At 52.6% G+C, this 20,078-nt stretch overlaps 1 protein-coding gene across 1 annotated transcript; it reads right to left on the minus strand.

Moving 5' to 3' along the window:
* Positions 1–372: 372 nt before the first annotated feature.
* On the minus strand, positions 373–19,915 carry SCN4B (sodium voltage-gated channel beta subunit 4). The gene is made up of 5 exons (XM_002822540.6): positions 19,722–19,915; positions 12,153–12,325; positions 10,929–11,157; positions 8,292–8,421; positions 373–4,180 (listed from the first exon to the last, which is right to left on the minus strand). Exons 1-5 carry the CDS (start codon positions 19,861–19,863, stop codon positions 4,087–4,089), a joined length of 768 nt encoding a protein of 255 aa, XP_002822586.2. The 5' UTR covers positions 19,864–19,915; the 3' UTR covers positions 373–4,086.
* Between the last annotated feature and the right edge of the window lie 163 nt (positions 19,916–20,078).

Consider the following 20,078-nt stretch of genomic DNA (forward strand, 5'->3'; position numbering starts at 1 on the left):
TACCTGGACCTAACTAACCTGGGGAAGGGAAGGAAAGAGAGAGCCTGGGGGAGGAGCTGTTGTGACATTTGTGGTGCCAGGGTCATGACCAAGGTCATCCATACCAGGAAGGCCCTGGCAATGATTCCAGTATTAAAGAGCCACATTGCCAACTTCTCCAGAGAAGGTATGACAATGAAAACGACCCAAACACCTGTGAATGTGCCAGACGTTCTTGGCAGTTTGCCTGTATTATTTCACCCAGGCAGGTAACATTTTAGACACAAACAGATTGAGGCTCAGAGAAGGCAAAGAAATTTGTCCTAAGCACAGCTGGCAAGAAATAAAACTGGAACCCAACTCCCAACCAGTCAAAAATGGAAGCCCCCAAATCCCAAATTATTAAACATAATTTTTATTTCATCCAAGGCAAAGCTAAATACAATTCTACAATGCAAAACTTGTTGTAGAGGCCAGACTGATTATATCCGTTCTGTGCTTGAACACAAGTCAGTGCTGGGTGTGTGTGCATCTGCGCCTCCCAGAGGCACTCGCACACCTGAGGCCTCCCAAGGCCTGTTGCTGCATCATTTGATCTATAGTTACATAGGAAAATTGACTATGGGTATTGTTGTCATCCAAGCCAGAGGAATAAACCATGCATAAGATAGTCAAAAGCACTGCATATCAGGTGGGAGGTGGGAGGGTAGGGACTCCAACCTGGGACAAAGTAAAGTAAAGCAAGCTATAGGATTTTCCCGAGAAGTCCCCGCTCCTGGAACTCCCTACCGCCAGCCCTCTGACGGCAGCTGTCTGTAACAGTGAGATGAAGTCATGGAGTGACGGAATGCAGGAGCACGGCTGGTCTTCTCTGCTTTTGATTCTTTCTCAGTCTCCAGATGCCTCAACAGGCACAGCTCAGGCCAAGAAAGACGGCTCCTCAAATGTCCAGCATTTGCCCATCACGCATCACCCCTTCCATGCAGAGCCCATCCACTCCACAGTTACGCTGCCACGCACCCACACTGCCTGCACACGCATGCATTTGCACATGCATCCATTTACACACGCACACTCCACACAAGCACACCCCACCTCCTGCCATCTCACAAGGGTGCTCTCATGCCCTCGTTCCACAAGAGCTCTGATCAGCCTGCCATATGTAGTCTGAGCCCCATCGGATGCTCTCCTCAGGCCTCTCTAACATCAGGGGTTTATTCGGGCTGCCTTCTGTTCAATTCCAACATGGGGAGAAGCCCAGAACCTGGAATGCTGATGTCATATTTTGTAGTTGATGAGGAGCTCTGAACTTTGTCTTTGGTCTCGCTGACATCACTCTCAGCGCAGCTGCATGCACCCAGGTCTCTCAAGATCGACTTTATAAGTGGCTCTCTCTAGCCCACAAGCCCTGGAAGCCACCATCAGAGATTTGCATGCACTGAGGGTCTACTTGGGGAAGATAGCTTTGCCCATATACATCCTAGTGCAAATCCATGCCAGTGTTTCTCCATGGGTATAATGTTGACATGGGACAGGATGATTCTTTGTTGTGGGGACTAAGTTTAGCATTCTTAGTAGTGCCCCCAGGAATGGGGGCAACCAAAAATGCCCCCCCCCCCACAATCTCAGTCACCTCTGTTGAAAACCATCAAACAAAAGCCATGGACAAGAAGCTTTAAGCATCAGAGTTGAGGTTTCTAATATTGCAAAGACTAAATAATTCCAAGGGGAGTGGGATGGAAAGAAAGAGAGAGAGAGAGTGTGTGTGTGTGTGCGTGTGTGTGTATGTGGGTTGTAGAGATGGGACACAGAGATGAAGACAGGACAGACTTGGAACTATCCCTGCAATTAATACCTGGCTTCCCAGATCCCTTTCCAAGCCAAAAAGATGTTTTTAGACAAAACTCGCCAAGCCTCACAACAGTCCTGTGAGGTAGGCAAGTATTATTACACCCATTTGGTAGATGGAAAGAGCTGAGCCGAGAGAAGCTGCATGATCCATCTAGAAATCAGCAGTAGACCATGGGGAGGAAAGAGAGGATGGTGCCCTTCTTCTCCCTACTCTACGTGCCTTGGCTTTCTCTTAAGACAGGAGGAGGAGCCCCAAGGTGCTCCGCCTCTTCAAATGTCACCATTGAGAAGGAAGAAGAAAGCAGTTTTGCATGAAGGTAGCTATAAGAAGTTTTCTGAATGGCTGGTGGCTCTGGTCTGTCTGCTCCCAAAGCCAGGAAAATCTGAACCCCAGCCCATGACAGGTTCTGGGTAGAGAAGAATGGGAGGCGCACAGGCAGATCAGACGGGGAACTGGTGAGCCCAGCAGGTTGGCTAAGGGACACTGGCCACAGCCACGGGCACCCTGCAGGTACTGCTGGTCCTCAGTCTCCCCCACCTCCACCCTCGCGAGGCTTGCAGCTGCTTTTTGACAGGGAGAGCTCTGAGGTAGACCCCAAACTCTCTGAAAAAGAGGGCTACTCCTCTCTTATCCCTCCCAGGGGCCCAGAAGACAGGACATCAAAAAATCAGTCAGGGAGAGAGGGATTGGAAGTAGATGGGCAGAGAGGCTTGTTACCACTTTTCCCTGCCATCCCTGGCCTCACCAATTCTGCCCCACAGGGACTCACACAATGGGCTCCATCAGGAGATCTCACTCCCGATATCACCACCTCCCCCTCGGGCAGGCTAGAAACCCCAATGGGAGCACCTGGCCGATGTCTCCAAGATTCAGTCACTGGCCAATTCCAGCCTCATGGCCCCCTCTATGACCCTGGGGAGGGGAGGGCTGGTGAACCCTCACCAGCACCACACCAGACTCTACTGTTATGTCAGGACATACCGTCTAGAGAGGATGGGGGTAAGGGCTAGGATTCAGGACTAAGGCACAGTCTAGCCCCACACACAAGGGCTGTGCAAACCAGCTCTGGCAGAAGCAAAGAAAAACTGTGGGCACCCACTCCCTGCTCCTCCCCAACCCCAGGGTGGGAGGGGGTGGCCCAGCTAAGCAGGAAGCAGCTGGGAAACCCAAGGACCCCCTCATCCAAAGGAAGAGAGTCCCTGAGGTGAAGGCAGGCCCTTGACCCAGGGCTGGGAAATGAACCACCCTGGGGGCAGGGCGTGATGGAGGGCACGGGGGAGCGAGCCAACGGGAGGTTGGAGGGTGCAGCCTCTCAGGTAGGAGGGGGAGGAGCAGGGGAGAGCTGGGCTTGGGAGTGCCCAGAGTGGCGATGGTCCTGCCATGCCAGGGGAGGGGCTGCCAGCATTGGCAGCGATGGGGCGGGCATCCCAGAGGCCCAGGACACTGGCTCACTACCTCTGCGGCCCAATTCCCCAGGTAGAAATGCTAGGAAAGGCATAGGGAGCACTCGGGTGCTCCAGGAAGGCTCGAGGGGCCCCTTCCTGAGCCCCTCAATAACCCAGAGAGCAGAGGAGCAGGCTAGGTGGCCAGGAACCCTCAAGACCAGAGTGGCCAGCCCTGGTTGGGAGGGCTTAAAAACTCTGAGCAGGGGAGGGGATAGGCAGATAGGGTCCCGGGGCAGGGGAAAGGAAGTTTCCTACTTGGAAGACTGTGGGGGATCTGGTATCCTATGAAGCCGAGGCAGTCTCTCACTGTGGGCCTGCCCCCATCAGCCCCACCCCAGGTCTTCTCCAGAGGCCTCCAGCCCACTCCCACCTCCAAAGGAAGCCACCTCTTCCTACACCCCATCTCCAGGGCGCAGCTCTTAGGACAGCCCTTACGGATCCTCCCAGTCTCTTGTGAAGAGAAGCCTGGAGGAAAACCAAGGCCCTGCTTGTGCAGGGTAGGGAGACCGAAGGAGACCCCATCTGCCCAGGTGTCAGGGGACCAGCCCCTCCACACCACCCTAGCCTCTCCTTTCTTTCTCCTGAATCTTCCACAGACCCCCTCCCCTGGCCATCCCTTGTCCCTGGGGAGCCCTGACTGGGAAGGGGATGGGCAGGCTGGGCAGGACTCCGGTTTCTTGTGCCCGGAAAGACTACAGTTTGAGCCAAGCAGCAGATGTCTCAGGCACGTGGGTTCTACGGACGGGGCTCAAGCATCAGTTTCATCATCAGAAAGGGGGCTCCCTGCAGCTGCTCAGCCCGAAGCAGGGCTCACACTTTTGAAGGTGGTTTCTCCTCTGCCTTGGAGCCAGGCAAGCCGTTCTCCGTGTTGTCATTCCCCGAGGAGCTCACAAGACACTCCTTCCTGGAGAGGGAGAGAGAAGGGACAGTGGTGAGGAGGAGCAAGAGTAGGGGGAGAATTGTGGCAGGAGCTGTGGGCCCTGCACCCAGCCCTGTGCCTCTCCCTGGCCTTCTACAGAGCTAAGGTAGCCAGAGGTCATGTCACCTAACCTCTCTGTACCTCAGTTCCCTCATTTGTGAAATAGATGTAGGGATGACACCTTCTCCGTGGGGTTGCTGGAAGGAGAAATGAGCACTTAAAACAGTGCCTGCCATGTAGAAAGTTCTCAACTGGCCAGGTGCGGTGGCTCACGCCTGTAATCCCAGCACTTTGGGAGGCCAAGGCAGGTGGATCACTTGAGGTTAGGAGTTTGAGACCAGCCTGGCCAGCATGGCAAAACCCCATCTCTACTGAAAATACAAAAATTAGCCAGGCGTGGTGGCACGTGCCTATAGTCCCAGCTACAAGGGAGGCTGAGGCAGGAGAATCGCTTGAACCTTGGAGGCGGAGGTTGCAGTGAGCTAAGATCGCACCACTGCACTCCAGCCTGGGCAACAGAGCGAGACTCTGTCTCAAAAAAAGAAAAAAAGAAAGTTTTCAATAAAGCTTAGCTGTCACCTAGTTGTCTCAACATGGCAGAAAGCAAAGGGCACCAGGTGCTGTTCCCAGGGGTCAGTTCCCAGGCTGTGCCATGCCAGGGGGAGGGGTCCAGGCCAGCAAGGAGTATGCTGAGGACACAGAGTCCCTCTCCCCAGGGTCCCCCAGGCCTTCCTCCCTGAGCTCTCTGTGACCAGAGGTATTAAGAGAAGAACAGAGTCCATGGAAGGGGCAGAGCAGGCAGTGGGTTTGGCTTCAAGGGTGACAGGTCTGGGCAGAGTTTGGTGGGACGGAGCAGAAAAGAGCAGGAAGGAGAGATGGTGAGATGGGAAGACACCTCCCGGGAGCTGTTCCACCCTGACCGCCCTGAGCTGGACATGCTTCGACTTCAGTGTGTCCCTTCTCCACAGCAGCGCCCAGCTGGGCACACAGAGCTCCCCAGGGAGCACCTGCCTCCCTCTGAGCTTTCTGCTCATGAAAATGGCCAAGTCTTTCACAGCTGCTACGGCCAAACTACATCCTACCCTCACCCTGGGCTTGGGCAGCTGGGTTTGAGACCTTTGGGAAGGACTGAATATTTTGTCCTCATTAATTTCATCTTGCAATACCTAGTTCCTAGCTCCAGCCTATCAAGATCTTCCTAGATCCCTTTGTCTTCCAACATAGTCACTAGGCTTCCAGAAGTTTGATAAATATGACATCCCTAGTGTACTTCAAATGTTAATAATAACAATGAACAGGCAGAGCCCTGTGGAATACACTAAAGACCTCTATTCGGATGGATCCATCTCTCTCTCTCTCTCTCTCTCTCTCTCTCTCTCTCTCCTGTCTCTGTACCTAAGGCATAGTTAACCCAGCCAGTTACGACCCACCTAACTGTATTCCATGCAGACCATAATTCTCTACTGAGAACCTACTGGGTACCAGGCACTGTGTCAGGAAATGTGCACTCTCCTAGGGGATGTGACATTAAACAAGTGATTGTGACACACTGTGGTAAATAACAGGATGGGGGATGTAGGAAGGAGGGCCCAACCTCGGAAGCCTCCTCGTAGGAGTCAGGGAAGGGTTTTTGGAAGTATACCTTAAACTTCCAAGCTTCTTTGAAACCAAGAAAGATGAGCAGGAAAAGAGAGAGGGTAAATTCCAGACAGAGGAAACAGCACCCACGTTTCAGAATCAATGGTGAGATGCTGTCCAGTACCTCCCTGTTCTTGAGAAGCCACTGTCTCTGCTGTAATGCAGGCATTCCCCGCCACTCCAAGGACCCCCTCAGGCTTCCCTACGGCCTGTCCCCTGCCCCCAGGCTCTTCCACCCAATCCCCCTGCCCACCATGGCCAGATCCTTTCTTCTGTGCTCTCTGATCGTGCCAGAGCCCTGCAAGCCCTCGCCAGCTCCCTTGCAGTCAGAAGTCAGTCACAGCCTAGACTCCCAGGTCCCCAAGTGTCTGTCCCCAACCCCTTCTGCAGGCTTTTTTTCTCCTCCCGGCCCACCTCACCATACCCAGTTCTCTCAACAAACAAAAGGCTTGTTCTCCAGACACAAGCCCACTTCCCAGACTCTCTGCCTTGGCTCTCAGTGGTGCCTCCATCTGGAAGAATCTTCCCTTCACTCTCCCCAGGGCTTAAGTTATATTCGTCTTGCAAGGCCTGCCACAAACACCCATTCAGCCAGAAATCCTTCCCAGAATTTCACCCTGCCCTGAACCCCCACAGCAGCATTGTATCAAACCTCTTGGCTGGCACTGATCCCCTCTACCTTGTATTACATTTATTTGTATACACATTTATTTGTATCTTGTCTTCTTTAGTTAAAGGCAGAATCTCATTCCTTCCATAATTTCCTACAGCATCTGGCACAGTGCCTTGCACACAGTGCCTCAAAAATAGCCACAAAATGAACAGATAAATGAATGAACTCTAGATATGCCCAGTGAGTCAGTAGAACATCCTGGCAATGGTTTAAGCTTTGAAGCCAAATTAGTCAGAGTTCAAATCGCAGCTCTATCACTTACTAGCTGTGTGGCCTTGGGCAAATCACTTCACTACTCTGAGCCTCACTTTGCTCAACTGTAAAATAATAATTATGGGTAGTGTATAAAATTGCCTGGTGGAATTCCTAACATATGGTAAGCATTTGGTGAATGACAGGAAGTATTTTCCAGAGCAATCTCCTGTTCTGCCAGTGCCCTATCAAGAAGACATCTAGCATTCCTTTTTTTTTTTTTTTTTTTTTTTTTTTTTTAGGAGACAAGGTCTTGCTAAGTTGCCCAGGCTGGACTCAAACTCCTGGGCTCAAAGCATCCTCCTGCCTCAGCCCCCCAGGGAGCTGGGACTTCAGGCACGCACATCCAGCTTAGCATGTCTTGTTTTTGATAAACCCTCTGTGGCTCTGAAGGACCACCGTTGTCTTTTCTAAGTGCTTTTAAACCATATATTCACAAATTTGTTCTCCATCCATCGATAGTAAGACTGGTTATGAAAAACAGAACCTAATCAAGCTCCACACTTCTAGCCCCTCTCACGATCACCAAAACCCAGACAGCCTCTGGCCACAAGGCAGGCAGACAACCCTTGAGCTCTTCATCGACAACCCAGTTCTGGGGTCCTCCCCTGCTCCCCAGCCCCAACGCTGCTACCTGTACGGCCCCTCCCTACCTCCAACTTCCATCCCCTCTTTCTAGAGTAAGTTCTGCCCTTTCCAGCAGAATTCCCTCTTCTCAGCAGAGCAGAATGTTTCAGCAAACAGGGGCAGAGGAGTTCTCCCTTCTCTGCATCTCGTGGTTACCATCACCCTCTCTGTTCCAATGGGAAGCCATCTCGTTGCATCTGTCTTGCTCAGAACACAACTTTCAAATGCCTTTTCCCTGCTCTAGTTTTGCAAGGTTCTCCACATGCTGCTCTGGAGCCTGTCTGATACTGTTCCAGAAACTCTGGACCTGAGGGTTGCACCCTCCGTACCTCCCCCATCTTCCCTCCCCTTCCCCTTATAGATGTCTATTTTTATACCTGAACTTATCCTAGGGCTCCCTGGGAGGCCATATCTGCCTTTTCAAACTTTTAAAACATCACCTCCATCTGAATTTTCAGAAATTCCTAACAGAAGAATTTCGCTCCCGTCTCCCTAGAAGGGTCTTCCTATTTTAGAGTCTCTGTACATGGAATCTTACATTTTCTCTGATTTTTTTCAAAGGCTCCTTAAGTCCTTTGGTAAGGCTCTCGGTTGGGTGGTACAAATGGAAAGAGAGGCTAATGGGACGGGAAGGAAGACAGTGGGATGAGGAAGAGCAGGTGGTTGGTGTTTGTGTATTCAATGAACGTATTCAATAAATACATTCCCCATTGGGAGGATGGGGAAGAGGGAAAGTGATGAGGAAGGGGCTGAGAGATGGGGAGGGGGTGGCAGGGATAGAACAGAGAGCAGTAGGAATGGGAATGGGAGGAAGGAGGAGGCAGGTGGAAGGCTGAAAGCTGGTGGGGGTAGATGAGAGGGTGGTGGGCTGCTGGGAGGACAGGAGTGCGCTCCAGATCAACTCACTTCTTCTCCCGAGTCTTCTTCAGGATGAAGATGATGAGTTTCTTGATCAGCAGGATGAGGATGAGGAGCCCAATGACCCCACCCACAACAGCTAGGATGATGAGTGTCACTGTGTTGTCCACTTCTTCCACTGTGTGGCCCGAGTAGGGAGGAAAGGGAAGGCACAAAGGGAGCATGAGTCAACCTGGAGTCGAGCACCGTGGCAGTGCAAGGGCCATGTAGCCTCCACCCCCTGGCATCTGAGGCACATCCACTCCCAGACCCCCAGCCCTCCCCAGGCCTGCAGCAGGAAGCTGGAGAGGCAGAGCATGGCATCTATCAGGCTAGGGCACACACAAGGGGCCCTCTCCCCCGCCCTGCACATGCCCTCCACAGATGCACTCACACACGTTCTGGAATAAATCAGAACTGGAGCCCATAACACTCAAGTTTGAGTTGTGACTTGATCCCCAAATTGCCAGGCAAAAATTTCATTGCCTCTTTCTAGACCTCCTTTGCTCACACAAAAAAAAATTAAGAACCTCCCTAGGATACCTCTTAGATGGTGAGAAGACTTTGGAGTCAGATAGTCTGAATTTTAAGTACGGGATTTAACTGTCACTAACTAGCTGGCAATGTTGGGCAGGTCATTGAACCCTCCTAGCCTCGGTTTCTTCATCTGAAAACTGAACTCCTGACTGCTTCCCGAACCTGCTCCACCCACAGTCTTCCTCCTCTCCACCGAGAACAACTTTATCCTCCCAATTGCTATAACCACAATCCTTGGAGTCTTCTTTGATGCCTTTTATTCAAATGCTTTATCCAAGCTACCTGAGAATCCTGACAGCTCTAACTTTAAAAAATTTCAGAATCTGATGGCTCACAATCTCCCTGGCCCTGACCCAAGCCACCTCTTGCATGGATGTCTGCAATAGCTTCCTAACTGATCTCCTCCCTCTATCATCTATTCTTGGCATAGGGGCCTGAGTGAACCTGTTCAGGCCCTAACTCCTCTTCTCCCAGTGGCTCCCACCTCACTCACCCTTCCAGTAGGGTGATTACACAATCTGGCTTGACCTGACTCATCTCTCACCCGTTGCCCTGCTCCAGCACTAGCCTGCTGTGATTCTTCACGCATCTACCTCAAGGCCTTTGCACTCACTGTTCCCTCCCTATCTTCCCAAAGATGCCCTCACAGCTCCTCTCTCACCTCCTTCAAATATCCCCACTCTATCGCCTTTTCCAGAGAGCCCTTCCCTATTCACCCTGCTGGCACCCCATCTTTCTTTCCTGCTTTATTTTTTCTTCTTAACACTAGCCATGTTCTCTTCTACAATACAATTTTTCTTCTTTATTTTCTATTGTGTATCTTCACACACAGAAGAGGAGGAAGGTAATCTCCATAAAGGCAGGAATTTGTCTATCTTGTTCATATCACATCCTCGGAACCTAGAATAACGTCTGCCCCATACAAGGTGCTCAGTAAATATTTGCTGAACAGATGGATGAATGAATCCATACAGATGGAGAGACAATCCACCTCAAGGGAGCTGGTGAGGAGCAAAGGAGCTGAAGTCAATGACAGCACCTAACTCGGGACCTGGCACCCAGAAATGCTCCACAAATGCCGATTCTCTTCCTTCTGAAAAGGCTGAGCACAAGCCAGGTGACAGGAGCCCAGACGGAAAGGAAGAGGTGACACCACAGGCAGACCTATGACTCCAGACTCAGAAAAGCTGATTGGATAACCTCTGGCTCCGCCCTTGCACACTCAAGATTGAACTCACGGGCATCTCCCTCTCCAGGGACTCTGTCATCCAGGAGAGCAGCAAACCGCTGGTGCACACAAAATGCAGCAGAGTCAGGATCCTTGAGCAAGCCCCCTTCCCTTTTTCTCTCTGCTTCTGCACTTCCCTAGTCTTCCAGGCCTCTCCCCTCTGTGGGGCCGCGCCTCACTTCTCCAGCCCTGGTTATTATATCCTCCTTCTCTAACCACACTAGGTCTGGTCAGGGACCACCTGGCTCCTTGTCATATGCACCCTCCTTGTATGATTGGTCCTCCTGTGTCAGACTGGACTCCTAGGTAGGATGTAAGCCCCCAGAGGACAAGGGCCTTACTCCATCTTACTCCATCTCTGTTGTTTTTGCCTCGACTGACAGATGTATGCATCATGTTCTGCCCATTCTAGTTATTTATTTATCCTCTGTCCTACCTTGTGCTGTGAATTCCTCAAGGAAGAGTGTAATGTATCACTCATAGCACTTTTTAGTCCAATGCCTGACATTCAATCAATTTTTGCTAATGGAATACCCAATGGTATTAATAATCAGTATATACGGAGAAAACCTTACTAGCCACAAAACACTCCCAGGTAGCTTCTCTAACCACAGCTCTAGGAAAATGAAGCCACATTCCCACTTTACGGATGAGGAAAACGAGGCTCAGAGAGGCTAAGAGTATTTCATAAGCTATTTGGTAGCAGAATAGTGTTCAAGCTGAGCTCTTCTAGCTTTTAGATGTAACTCCAGCAGCTCTGGAAAGTGTAAAGCAAAAGAAAACACCAACACGGTCCATTTTGCCATTTCACTGTGATGCTGAGTTGGGCGCCTCCCAAGTCCTTCCCACTCCACTGCCCTGTGCCAGCCCCTACTGCATACGTCTATCAACGACTTGGAGGAAGATGGTGGCGTGGTGCTGCAGATTATTCTCCTTGGGGTTCTTCACATGGCAGGTGTATTTGCCCGTGTCGCTGAACTCCAGGTCCCTCAGCACAATGGAAATGTTGTTCATCTTCTCCTTCGTAGAGCCTACCAGAGTGATGCGGTCATCGTCTTTCAATGTCACCTTGGGGTCAGACTTCTCATTCTTCACAGTCCCCTCTATGAGCTGGTGGAGGAAGGGGGTTGGGGTGAGAAAGTAGCCAAGAAAGAATCAGGGTCCTCAAGGGTCATGATACCACACCAGCCCACTCCTTGGATGCCTCCCCTGTCCAGGACCAGGAAGAGCCTGTAGTCACACCCTGCTCCTTCCCCCATGGTTTCCTCTTCCAGCGTCAATAGCTCTGCCTGTCTAACCTGAATTTTACTTGTTTCAGGCTAAACCCATTTCCTTTTATTAAGGTCTCCCTGGAATGCAGCACAGCTCTTACTGCTCTCTTCATAAAAGCCTTTTACGTAATGACTCCTGCAAGCACCGCACTCATCTCCCTCTGTCACCTCCCACCCAGCTTTTGCTGACACCGTGTCACCTGCCCAACTGAATTTTGGCTCCCTATCAAGACATGGATCAATCCCACAGCTCTGCCCATCAGCACCCTCTGAGGTTAGCATTTAATTGTAACCAGAGCTGGTCTCCTGTGGCTTCCCTGTGAAAGTCTCAGGTTGGATCCCCCACTAGATTGTAGAGTGAGTACAATCTAGTGAGTTCACTCCCACCCCCACCACAGCCGCGCCAATGCTCCTGAAGCTCTCCCTCTCTTCCTCTCTCCTTCCCCTGCCAGTCCAGCTTCTCAGCCCTTCCCTCATTCAGACTCTTCTCATTCCCTCTCTCCAAGCTTTCCAAGGCCTTTCTCTCTCCTGTTTGTTAGACTAAACTATTGATTTTTAGACAAGCAATCCAAGCTCCGGGTGTTTCTTAAGACCAGACAGAGGACTCTAGCCGAGAATTCCAACAGTCCCCGAATTCTGGCAAACACGATCTAAGCATCTCTCCCAGTTACATCCTTCCTGGCAGGCTCTGAAAAGAATACTGGGAGAAAGGGTGGCAAAAGGTGGGTTCTGGGGACCATCGCAGTGGGTCTCAGTCCAGAAGGGACCAGAGCCTAGGAGGCGAGGCATGGGTGAGGGAGGCTGGGCTGTACTGTCCTTCCTCCAAATACTTACAATCTTGAATGCGTCACTGCTGTTGTAGGTCCACCGGAAGTGGAGGTCCTCGAAGCCAAAGCAGCTGGAGAAGGTGCAGGGCAGCAGGATCTCCGTGCCATTGACAGCGTAGATGTCGGTGGCCTTTCCCACAGACACCTCCAGCGACAGGGTTACGGGGAGCAGGAAGAGGCCTGTGTAAGGAACACCGCCTCCCTTAATAAAACCCCACCAAAACAGCCTGGAGCTCTGGAAGGGGATGCTTGGGCAGGGCGGAGTGGCTTGGCCAGGCAGGTAGGTCTCTATCACCCTCAGTGCCAACTTCGGGAGGATGGCTCTCTACTCCAATCAACACCGCCTGGGCCACCCTCCACCATTCTCTATTTCTCCCCCGGAAAGGACTGAATTCTGGACCAGGGAGTAGCCCTTGTTGCGCTCTGGATGACCACCAGGGGTCACCCCAACCCAAGGAAACAAAGGCCTGGCCACTGCCGCGAACCGCGCCCCCGCTCCGCCCCTCACCTGGGGACGCAGTGCCTGGAAGCGCTCCTGCTGCACCCACTCCAGGACGCGCAGGGCGGGCTCCCTTCTGTTTGCAGGGGAATTCCCCTAGGACAGTGCGCGCCTCTCGCCAGGTTTTCAGGACTGACGGGCGGGGCGGTCGAGGAGGGGGAAGAGCCGGGTCCCGTAAGGTGAAGAAGAGAAACGCGGCCGCCGCAGTCCCGGGCCGCCGTCCAGTAGCCTCTCGTTCCCCCGCCCTGGAGGCTCCTCCCTGGTCCCCAGGGGCAGAGAAGCAGAACGACACGTTCGGGCTGGGCCAGCCGAGTCCGACGCCCTCTGGCCGCCAAATGGGACCCTGGGAACCGCAGGAAGACGGCCGGGCGCGGGGGAACACGGTGGGGGGTGGGGACCGACGCGGGGCTTGGCGCTTGGCAGCCGTGGGGGCGCGCGGGCGCAGCCAGGGTGGGAAAGTCAGTGGCAGAAGACACCCCTTTCCGGGGAGGGATTCCGGGCCAGCCCGAGTGCACGCGCGCAGGGGCGAGACGGGGAGGGCGCTGGACCCGCGGTCCCCTCCTGAGCCCGGCAGCCCGGCCTCCTCGCCACATTCCGCCCCCTCGTCCCCGAGCGTCCCCGAGCGCCCCCAGGCTTCTTTCTCACGCTTCGAACCTCCGCCCCAGCACTCCGATGCGGCCCCCTCTGCTGGGACAAGGTCTCTCCACTCACGGCCTCCAAACTCCCGCTCCGGAGTCCTTCTAAGGTGGCCTGGTTCCCTGCCACCCCGCCCCACACACACACCCACCCCCAGTCCTGCAGATGCCTCAAGGAAAACCCACTCGCCTCAAGGTCGGTGGAGGCGGGGGCGGGGAGAGTGTCCGGAAGTGGATGCCCGCCTCACCTCGTCCCTAGAGGACACTGGCACCTTCCACCCCCACGCTCAGGAAGGCCCTCTGTTGTCTAATTTAATTCCCTGTTCTGCATCATAAACCTCTTGTTTTGCCCCCACCGGATGATAATGCGTCTGAGCAATGCTTTTCAAATGACAGAAAAGGATCTCCAAGGAGAGCAGGCAGCCCTGCTCGCTCAGCTTCTTCCTGTGCCCTTAGATTCTGATGACAAAGTGAAGTGCTCATAGCCCCCAGCCCTAAAATCACACCCTGTGGTCCAGTAACCCCATCGTGATTCGGCCACTGTCGATAACAATAGTACTAGCTGATATTAACTGAGCATCTACTATGTGCCAGGCACATTTCATCCTCACGGCCTGTCCTGAGTCACCTACTATTATAGGTCCACATTGTAGGTGAGACAACTGAGCCTAGAGAGGTCATGTAACTTGCCTAAGAGACCTAGATCTGCCCACCAGGGCTCCAATTAGTGCTGGGAAGTTATTTCAATTAGCCTTCATTTTTGGTCAGCTCCTAGGATTTGTGGCCAACCAGGATTTGTTCTAGAGCCATGGTTTTCAAACTTGAGAGGGTATCAGAATCCCCTGGGGAACAGTTACAGCTGGCTCCGCCCAGCCCCTGGAGTTCTGATTCAGGTCTGGAGTGGAGCCTGAGCTTTTACATTTCTAAAAAGTTCCCAGGGAATGCTGTGCGCAGGGACCACACTTTGAGAACCACGGTGCGAGAGGATTTGTGCATACTAAATACGACTTTTATTAGAATGCTCAAAGGCAGGTATAATGTTCCCATTTTATATATGATGAAATTGAGGCTCAGAGAGTTGACTTGCCCAGGGCCACACAGTAAATGGTGAATTTGAGACTGAGCAGTTACTATAGGATAGGAGAGGTATTTTATATACACTGTCTCATTTAACCCTCATCATAATCCTGTAAGTTACTATTTTTATTCCCAATAAACAAATGAGGAAACAGGCTTAAAGAGATTACCTTGCTCATGGCCACACATGCCCAGCGAGTGGCATAAGCAGCGTTCAGATATTAGCCCCCTTCCACCACTTTGTGACCAACCACACTCTCCAAGAAAAACACCTGCCGTCAGGGCTTAGCACTCCATAGAACTCCTGCCTTTCTGTTTACCTCTGCCCTCCTCCACCCCATCTCCCCCAGAGGTCTAGGAACAGAAGCCAGACACAAGATCCCACTCTCCAGTCTGCGGCCAGCACTAGAACCTTCTGGTGAGAGACACCAACTCTGCTTCCCACCCTCCATAGCCCCCACAAACAGGAAGTGAATGCAGAGCAGTGGACAGGGAAACTGTCAGATAAGGCAGCTTCCTGATAGCTAATGGCCTCCCTCAGGGCACCAAGGAGTGTGGCAGCTCCCCCTCATCAGCATACCGGTCCAGGAATCAGGGTCCTGGAGGAGATGGGGGAACTCAAATCAGTGCCCAAATCTCCCCACCTCAACCCCAGCCAGAAAGAGATATTCAAGAGCACAAAAGATGCGTGCGAAAAGGGAAATCTTGTTGATTGCTTTAAACAGAAGGAAAAATGAGCAAAAGATGGGTCCAGAAGAGAGGAGAACACTGTATCTTTAAGGTCTGGCTCATGACACAGTACACATTTCTGCCTGGTTTGTGTGCGCCTATGTGGATGACTTAACTCCAGTACACTCAGGACTCTGCAAGTGAAGCATTGCCATTTCCTCAGTAGCTGGGAGGGGAAAATGAAAACCGGCAGAAATGGTTTCACAGAGTCCAGAGCCCTGCCCGAGTGAAAGCATCAGAAAGGGTGGGCAAGCCTGGCTTCTTCAGTGCATAGCCCTCCCAGTCGGGAGTCATGCAGTCCTGCCAGTTATGTCTGGGAGGGTCACGCACGAGAAAGCCGAGGGTCCTGCCTCCCATTGAACTCAGTGTCTCCTATGAGGCTGCTCTGGGGGAGAGGGGGGAACCAGGGGCAGGTGTTGGTCCACAAAGGCTGCCGGAGGGCTGCTTCAGGATGACCAAGTCCAGAGAGGACTGGTGAGCATGCGCAAGGCAGGCCCCACTCTGCCAGCTGACCTTGAGAAAGTCAGAGGTGCCACATCCGGTGTGCATATCCCCAAGCTGGGGCAGGGATGCCTCTTTCCTACTTCTCAAGCTTGGTGTCAAGCCAAAACAGGAGATTATAAAACACAAGAGGGGCTTCCGTGAGTGGGCACCCTGCAGGTAGAGGAGGGTGGTATTTGAAAGGGGAGCAGGGGACAAGGGTGTCCCTCATTACAGGTAACCAGGGCACCCCTAGCTTCCCTGAATAACCAGTGTCAGCCAAGAATGTCTCCAGGCCGTTCCCACATTGATCTGTATTTTCACCCTCTACCACTTCTTGGCTTATTTCCATATGGCCGTTTCCCTGGAGTAAAGAAAGCCTTGCTTTGCTGTTTTCTAAACTTAATTCTAGAATGTTAAAGTGTACATGTGTGTGTTTGAGAGTGGGGGGGCCTCTTTCTGGCATTGTGGAATTGAGGAGCAACTCTTCCCAGTCCTGATCCTGTGGAATTCCATCCTGAACCCCAAAATCTTGCTTTTCCTCACTAAAAAGCCACTCTCAGAGCAGCCATTTTCTTTGCCTTCTCTGAAGTCCTGGCCCCCTGCCATCCTCATCTGGGGTTTCGTCTGAGGACTGACTCAGGATCACTTTTGTTAAAGTGGAAAAGTATTCAGCACATGCAAATCATATTATTAAATATTCACACCAGCAGGAATCTTATGGCAGCTACCTTATATCCCAAGGCAAATGTGGAGGCAGAAAACATTCCACCACCTTTTCCCACATCCAGGGATCACTCACAGCCACCCCAAGGTGGGGGGAGGAAAGAGGGGCAGGCTGGTACCCACTGTAAGTATAGCTCTGAGGGCTTGCTGGCATGGCAAGTGGACACACGGCTGACTTTAATAAGGAGGCTGATATACTCTGGCCCAGGGAGAGTTAGAAAGGCTCAAAGTTAGAGCTGGGGGGCAGAAAGTGGGTGGAGGCCAGCAGGACAGGACCCCTCCTGGGGTGCAGGCCCTGGGGGCTTTGGGAGGCAGGGCTGGGTCGGGTAAGGCCCCTGGGCCCAGAGACAAAGGAAAGATTTCAGCTTTCTCTCCCTAGGCAACCTACCTGCTTCCTGCCCATACCCAGGAGCTTTGCTGGTATGAAAGCATGCCCCTGAGATAGCATGGGATGCTCAATGAAACCAGCTTTGCAAACAAGTCCCAGCAGCATGCCTGTCCCTCCTCTTACAGGCCAGAGAGCAGGTTGTGTTGGCACGGCCCACCCCTGGCTTATGCAGAGATCCCTACACCTCCTTGAGGACTGGCAGCAGGGCAAGGTGGTCCGCTGGGCCCAGTCTCCCTCTCATGATGATCCCATCAGAAGGGGGCCAGTCATAAGAGCTTTGGGACTCCAGCCTTCTCTCTCAGGTGCCCCCACAGGCTTGCACCTCCAGCAGGTTCAGAAGGAGAACTAAGCATGTTTTCCAGATTCAAACCCGGGATTCCAGATTCAAACTCCCTCCCCTTCTCCCTTTTCCTCTCTTCTTCTCCACAGTCTCCTTGCTTCCTCTTTCCTTTTTCTTCCTCTGAGTGGGACTGAGCACCCTCTCCTTAATTGCATTCTCATTAAACAAGCCCTTAATAAATACACACCAGGGGAAACAGGGTTGTGCAACAGAGCACCCTCACAAGTGATAATTAAACACAGATCACAGCAATTAAGTAAATGGGGGAACAAGGAAGGAGTGGGCAGGACAGAGATGTTACCAGTTACATGCTTAGGAAGAGATTGGAAAGCACATAAACCTCAATAGCAATAATACAGCCTTGGAAACTGCTTCTCAGTTTAAGAAAAGGGCATTTTGTTAGGTTATCAAAAATCACTTTGGTCTCAGTCTGTGAGACTGGGTTTGATACGGGGAGAGGGGAAGAGGACTCCTGGGAGTTCACTGCTCTGTACCCAGTCTCCGAAGCTGTGAAAACAGCAGCTCTAGGCGCCTCAAGTCTTTATCCTTCCACGCCCATGCTCCAGAGCCTCACTTATTCTTCAGCTCTAAGCACAATCGCTATTTACCTTCCCCCTCACCAGACTTGAGTTAAGTGGGAAGCAGCGTGGTGTGACAGAGCCCAAGAAACTCTGATTCTGTCCCACTTGGCCATCAATTGGCCATGTGCCCCTAGACAAGTCACCATCCCTCTCTGGACCATGACTTCCTCATCCCTGGGAGAGTTCTGTGCTCTGCTTCCCAGAGTCCCTGCCAACTCTGATGCTCCCAGGAACACCTCCAGTTGGCTTTCCAGTCATCTCTGTGTCTCCCCCACTGGACTGACAGCAAGGATGTCATCTATGTCCCAAGCTCAGACCAATGCCCCTATGAGGGCTCAGTCAGTGTTACCTGGTCAAAGGCCAAAGGGACTTTGGTTGGAGTCCCTCTGCAGACCAGAGGGGCAGGGGACAGAGCAGATGAGGCCAGTCCTGGGGCCTGCAGGTCTCCCACCTACAAGTCACTCTGCTCTCTCCTGGGCTCCCAAAGTGTAGCTCAGAAATTCATCTAAACCTACATCAATAGACCTTAGCCCCTACCTGGTCTATACAGCTGAACAGTCCTTGGAGAAGGTGGGGCTTCCACCTGGAGAAATGTACCAACACTGTGCCCACAATCCCCCTTACACACGTGCACACACACACACACACACACACACTATATCATTTTCAGGGCCCTCTTGGTTGCCTACAGAGGCCTGGTTCTATGAGTATTCTAACAAACAAGGGACTGGCATCCCACCACTCAGGAAGGTAAGCCAGAGGTGTGAAGTGGGGTAGTTTAATGACTGTCTGAGTTTGAATTCCTCAGTGATCCTTTACCCCTGCCATTGCCACTATGGGGACCTGGGCTGATCTGAGATGGGATGAGGGGAAGTAGCATGGAATGGTGCTGTACCCACCCTGTGGAAAGGAGCCTCAGGCCTGACTGAGGCCCACTTCGTTAAGGTCACTGTGAAACCAGCATGACATCTGTGCCAAAGGTACAGGAGAAAACAAGGGTGTCTTCCATCTAGCCGTACAGAGGTAAATAAACATCCCAAGTACAAGAAATACTCTCTCCCCTCTTCACCACCAGGCACCAACCTGCTAGATCTGCACATAGTTTACATTCGCAGAAACAGTAGCCACTTCCCTTATAGGCTTCTGTCTCCATGTTTTCAGCACAAATACCTACACCGTGTGTCTTACCCAATGCAAGGAGCTGCCAAAAGCCAAATCTGACCAATATAAACAGGAAGAGATGCCGTTGCCAGAGATGGAGTCGGCTTACATTAAAGTCTGGCTATGATTTATGAGGAGATTACATCCTGGATGAATAAATATCATTCCCTAATCTCTTGGAGTTTGACACTCAAAACTCTCATGTGCATATTAATAGATATTAATAATGCTTCTTCCTCCGTGTCCTCTGGACATTTCTCCTCTGTCTCCATATTCACTCCAAAAATGAAGAGCCAGGAGCAGGTCAAACAGGTCTTCCCTACGGAATCTCTTTGTAGGAAGAGAGACAAGGCCGTTCCTAAAGGGCCTTGAATGATCCCGCAAGCCCCTCCAGCCCCTTCCGGCTTTCAGGTGCTGCTGTAGAGAAGGCAGTGGCTCCTGAGGGAGGTACAGGGCAGAGGAGCAAAGCAGGAAAACGGCCCAGGAAGAAGGGGACTCCCCCACCCCCAACTGGTGCATGCCTGGTGCCTGGGAAACAAGCAAACGGCTCTGGGCAGGGATTGAAACCACCATCCCAACAGTCACACGTGCAACCCACCTGGTATCCCCTGCACTCAAGGCACGGACCCCCTCCTCCAGCATCCTTAACCTCTGAACTCTGGGGACCCGCGCTGCAGCCCCAAGATCCAGCTCCAAATTCCTGGAGCCGAAGGTGCCAGAGACAGCAAAAAAAACTAATCCTGAGACTGGCGGGCTGATGGGGTAGAGAGGGACGCACAAGGTCCCCAGGGAGCACAGCCTATGAACCAGGCGGGAACCAGGCAGGAAGCCGGCGGCCACCATCCTCATTCCGTGCCGCACTCCAAAGCCCACCCTACCCAAGGCATCTTCCTTCTCGAGTGTCCCCTTCTCTGGGGGTGGGGGGAGGCAAGAGAAGAGACCAAGCTGGGGCTGCCTTACCCAAAAGCCCAGTGCCCAGCCATCTCGCCGGGGCTTTGCCTCCGTCCCCAGCCCGGGGCATAGTCCTGTTCTCTTCGGAGCGCGCGGGGGTCGCGGGGATGGGATACTGGGCACAGCCTCGCTCTCCTCCGGAGGTCGGCATTCGGCCACGAAGCTACCCCGGAGCTCTGCGCCGCCGGTCGGGGCTCGGGAAAGTTAGCGGGCAAAGAGCGAGAGGAGGGGGAGGGAGGGAGCGGAGGGGAAGGCGCGCTCGCCCGCTGCTGGGAGCCGGCTGCTGGAGCTGCGGCGAGAGGTAAGGAGGAGGAGGAGCCGGAGCAGGAGCGGGAGGAAGACGGAGCGAGCGCAGCGGCGAGCGAG

This window comes from Pongo abelii, chromosome 9, assembly GCF_028885655.2.
Source record: "Pongo abelii isolate AG06213 chromosome 9, NHGRI_mPonAbe1-v2.0_pri, whole genome shotgun sequence".
Classification (NCBI taxonomy): Eukaryota; Metazoa; Chordata; class Mammalia; order Primates; family Hominidae; genus Pongo; species Pongo abelii.

Bases quoted from the DNA above. Each gene is read 5' to 3' on its own strand.
- SCN4B (XM_002822540.6), bottom strand. From the start codon at position 19,863: ATGCCGACCTCCGGAGGAGAGCGAGGCTGTGCCCAGTATCCCATCCCC. The intron at 8,422-10,928 runs GTATGCAGTAGG...CGGGCCACACAG, and splicing joins CCTCCAAGTCGTTGATAGAC to TGGAAGAAGTGGACAACACA. The intron at 4,181-8,291 runs GTGAGTTGATCT...CTCCCTCTCCAG, and splicing joins AAGAAGACTCGGGAGAAGAA to GAAGGAGTGTCTTGTGAGCT.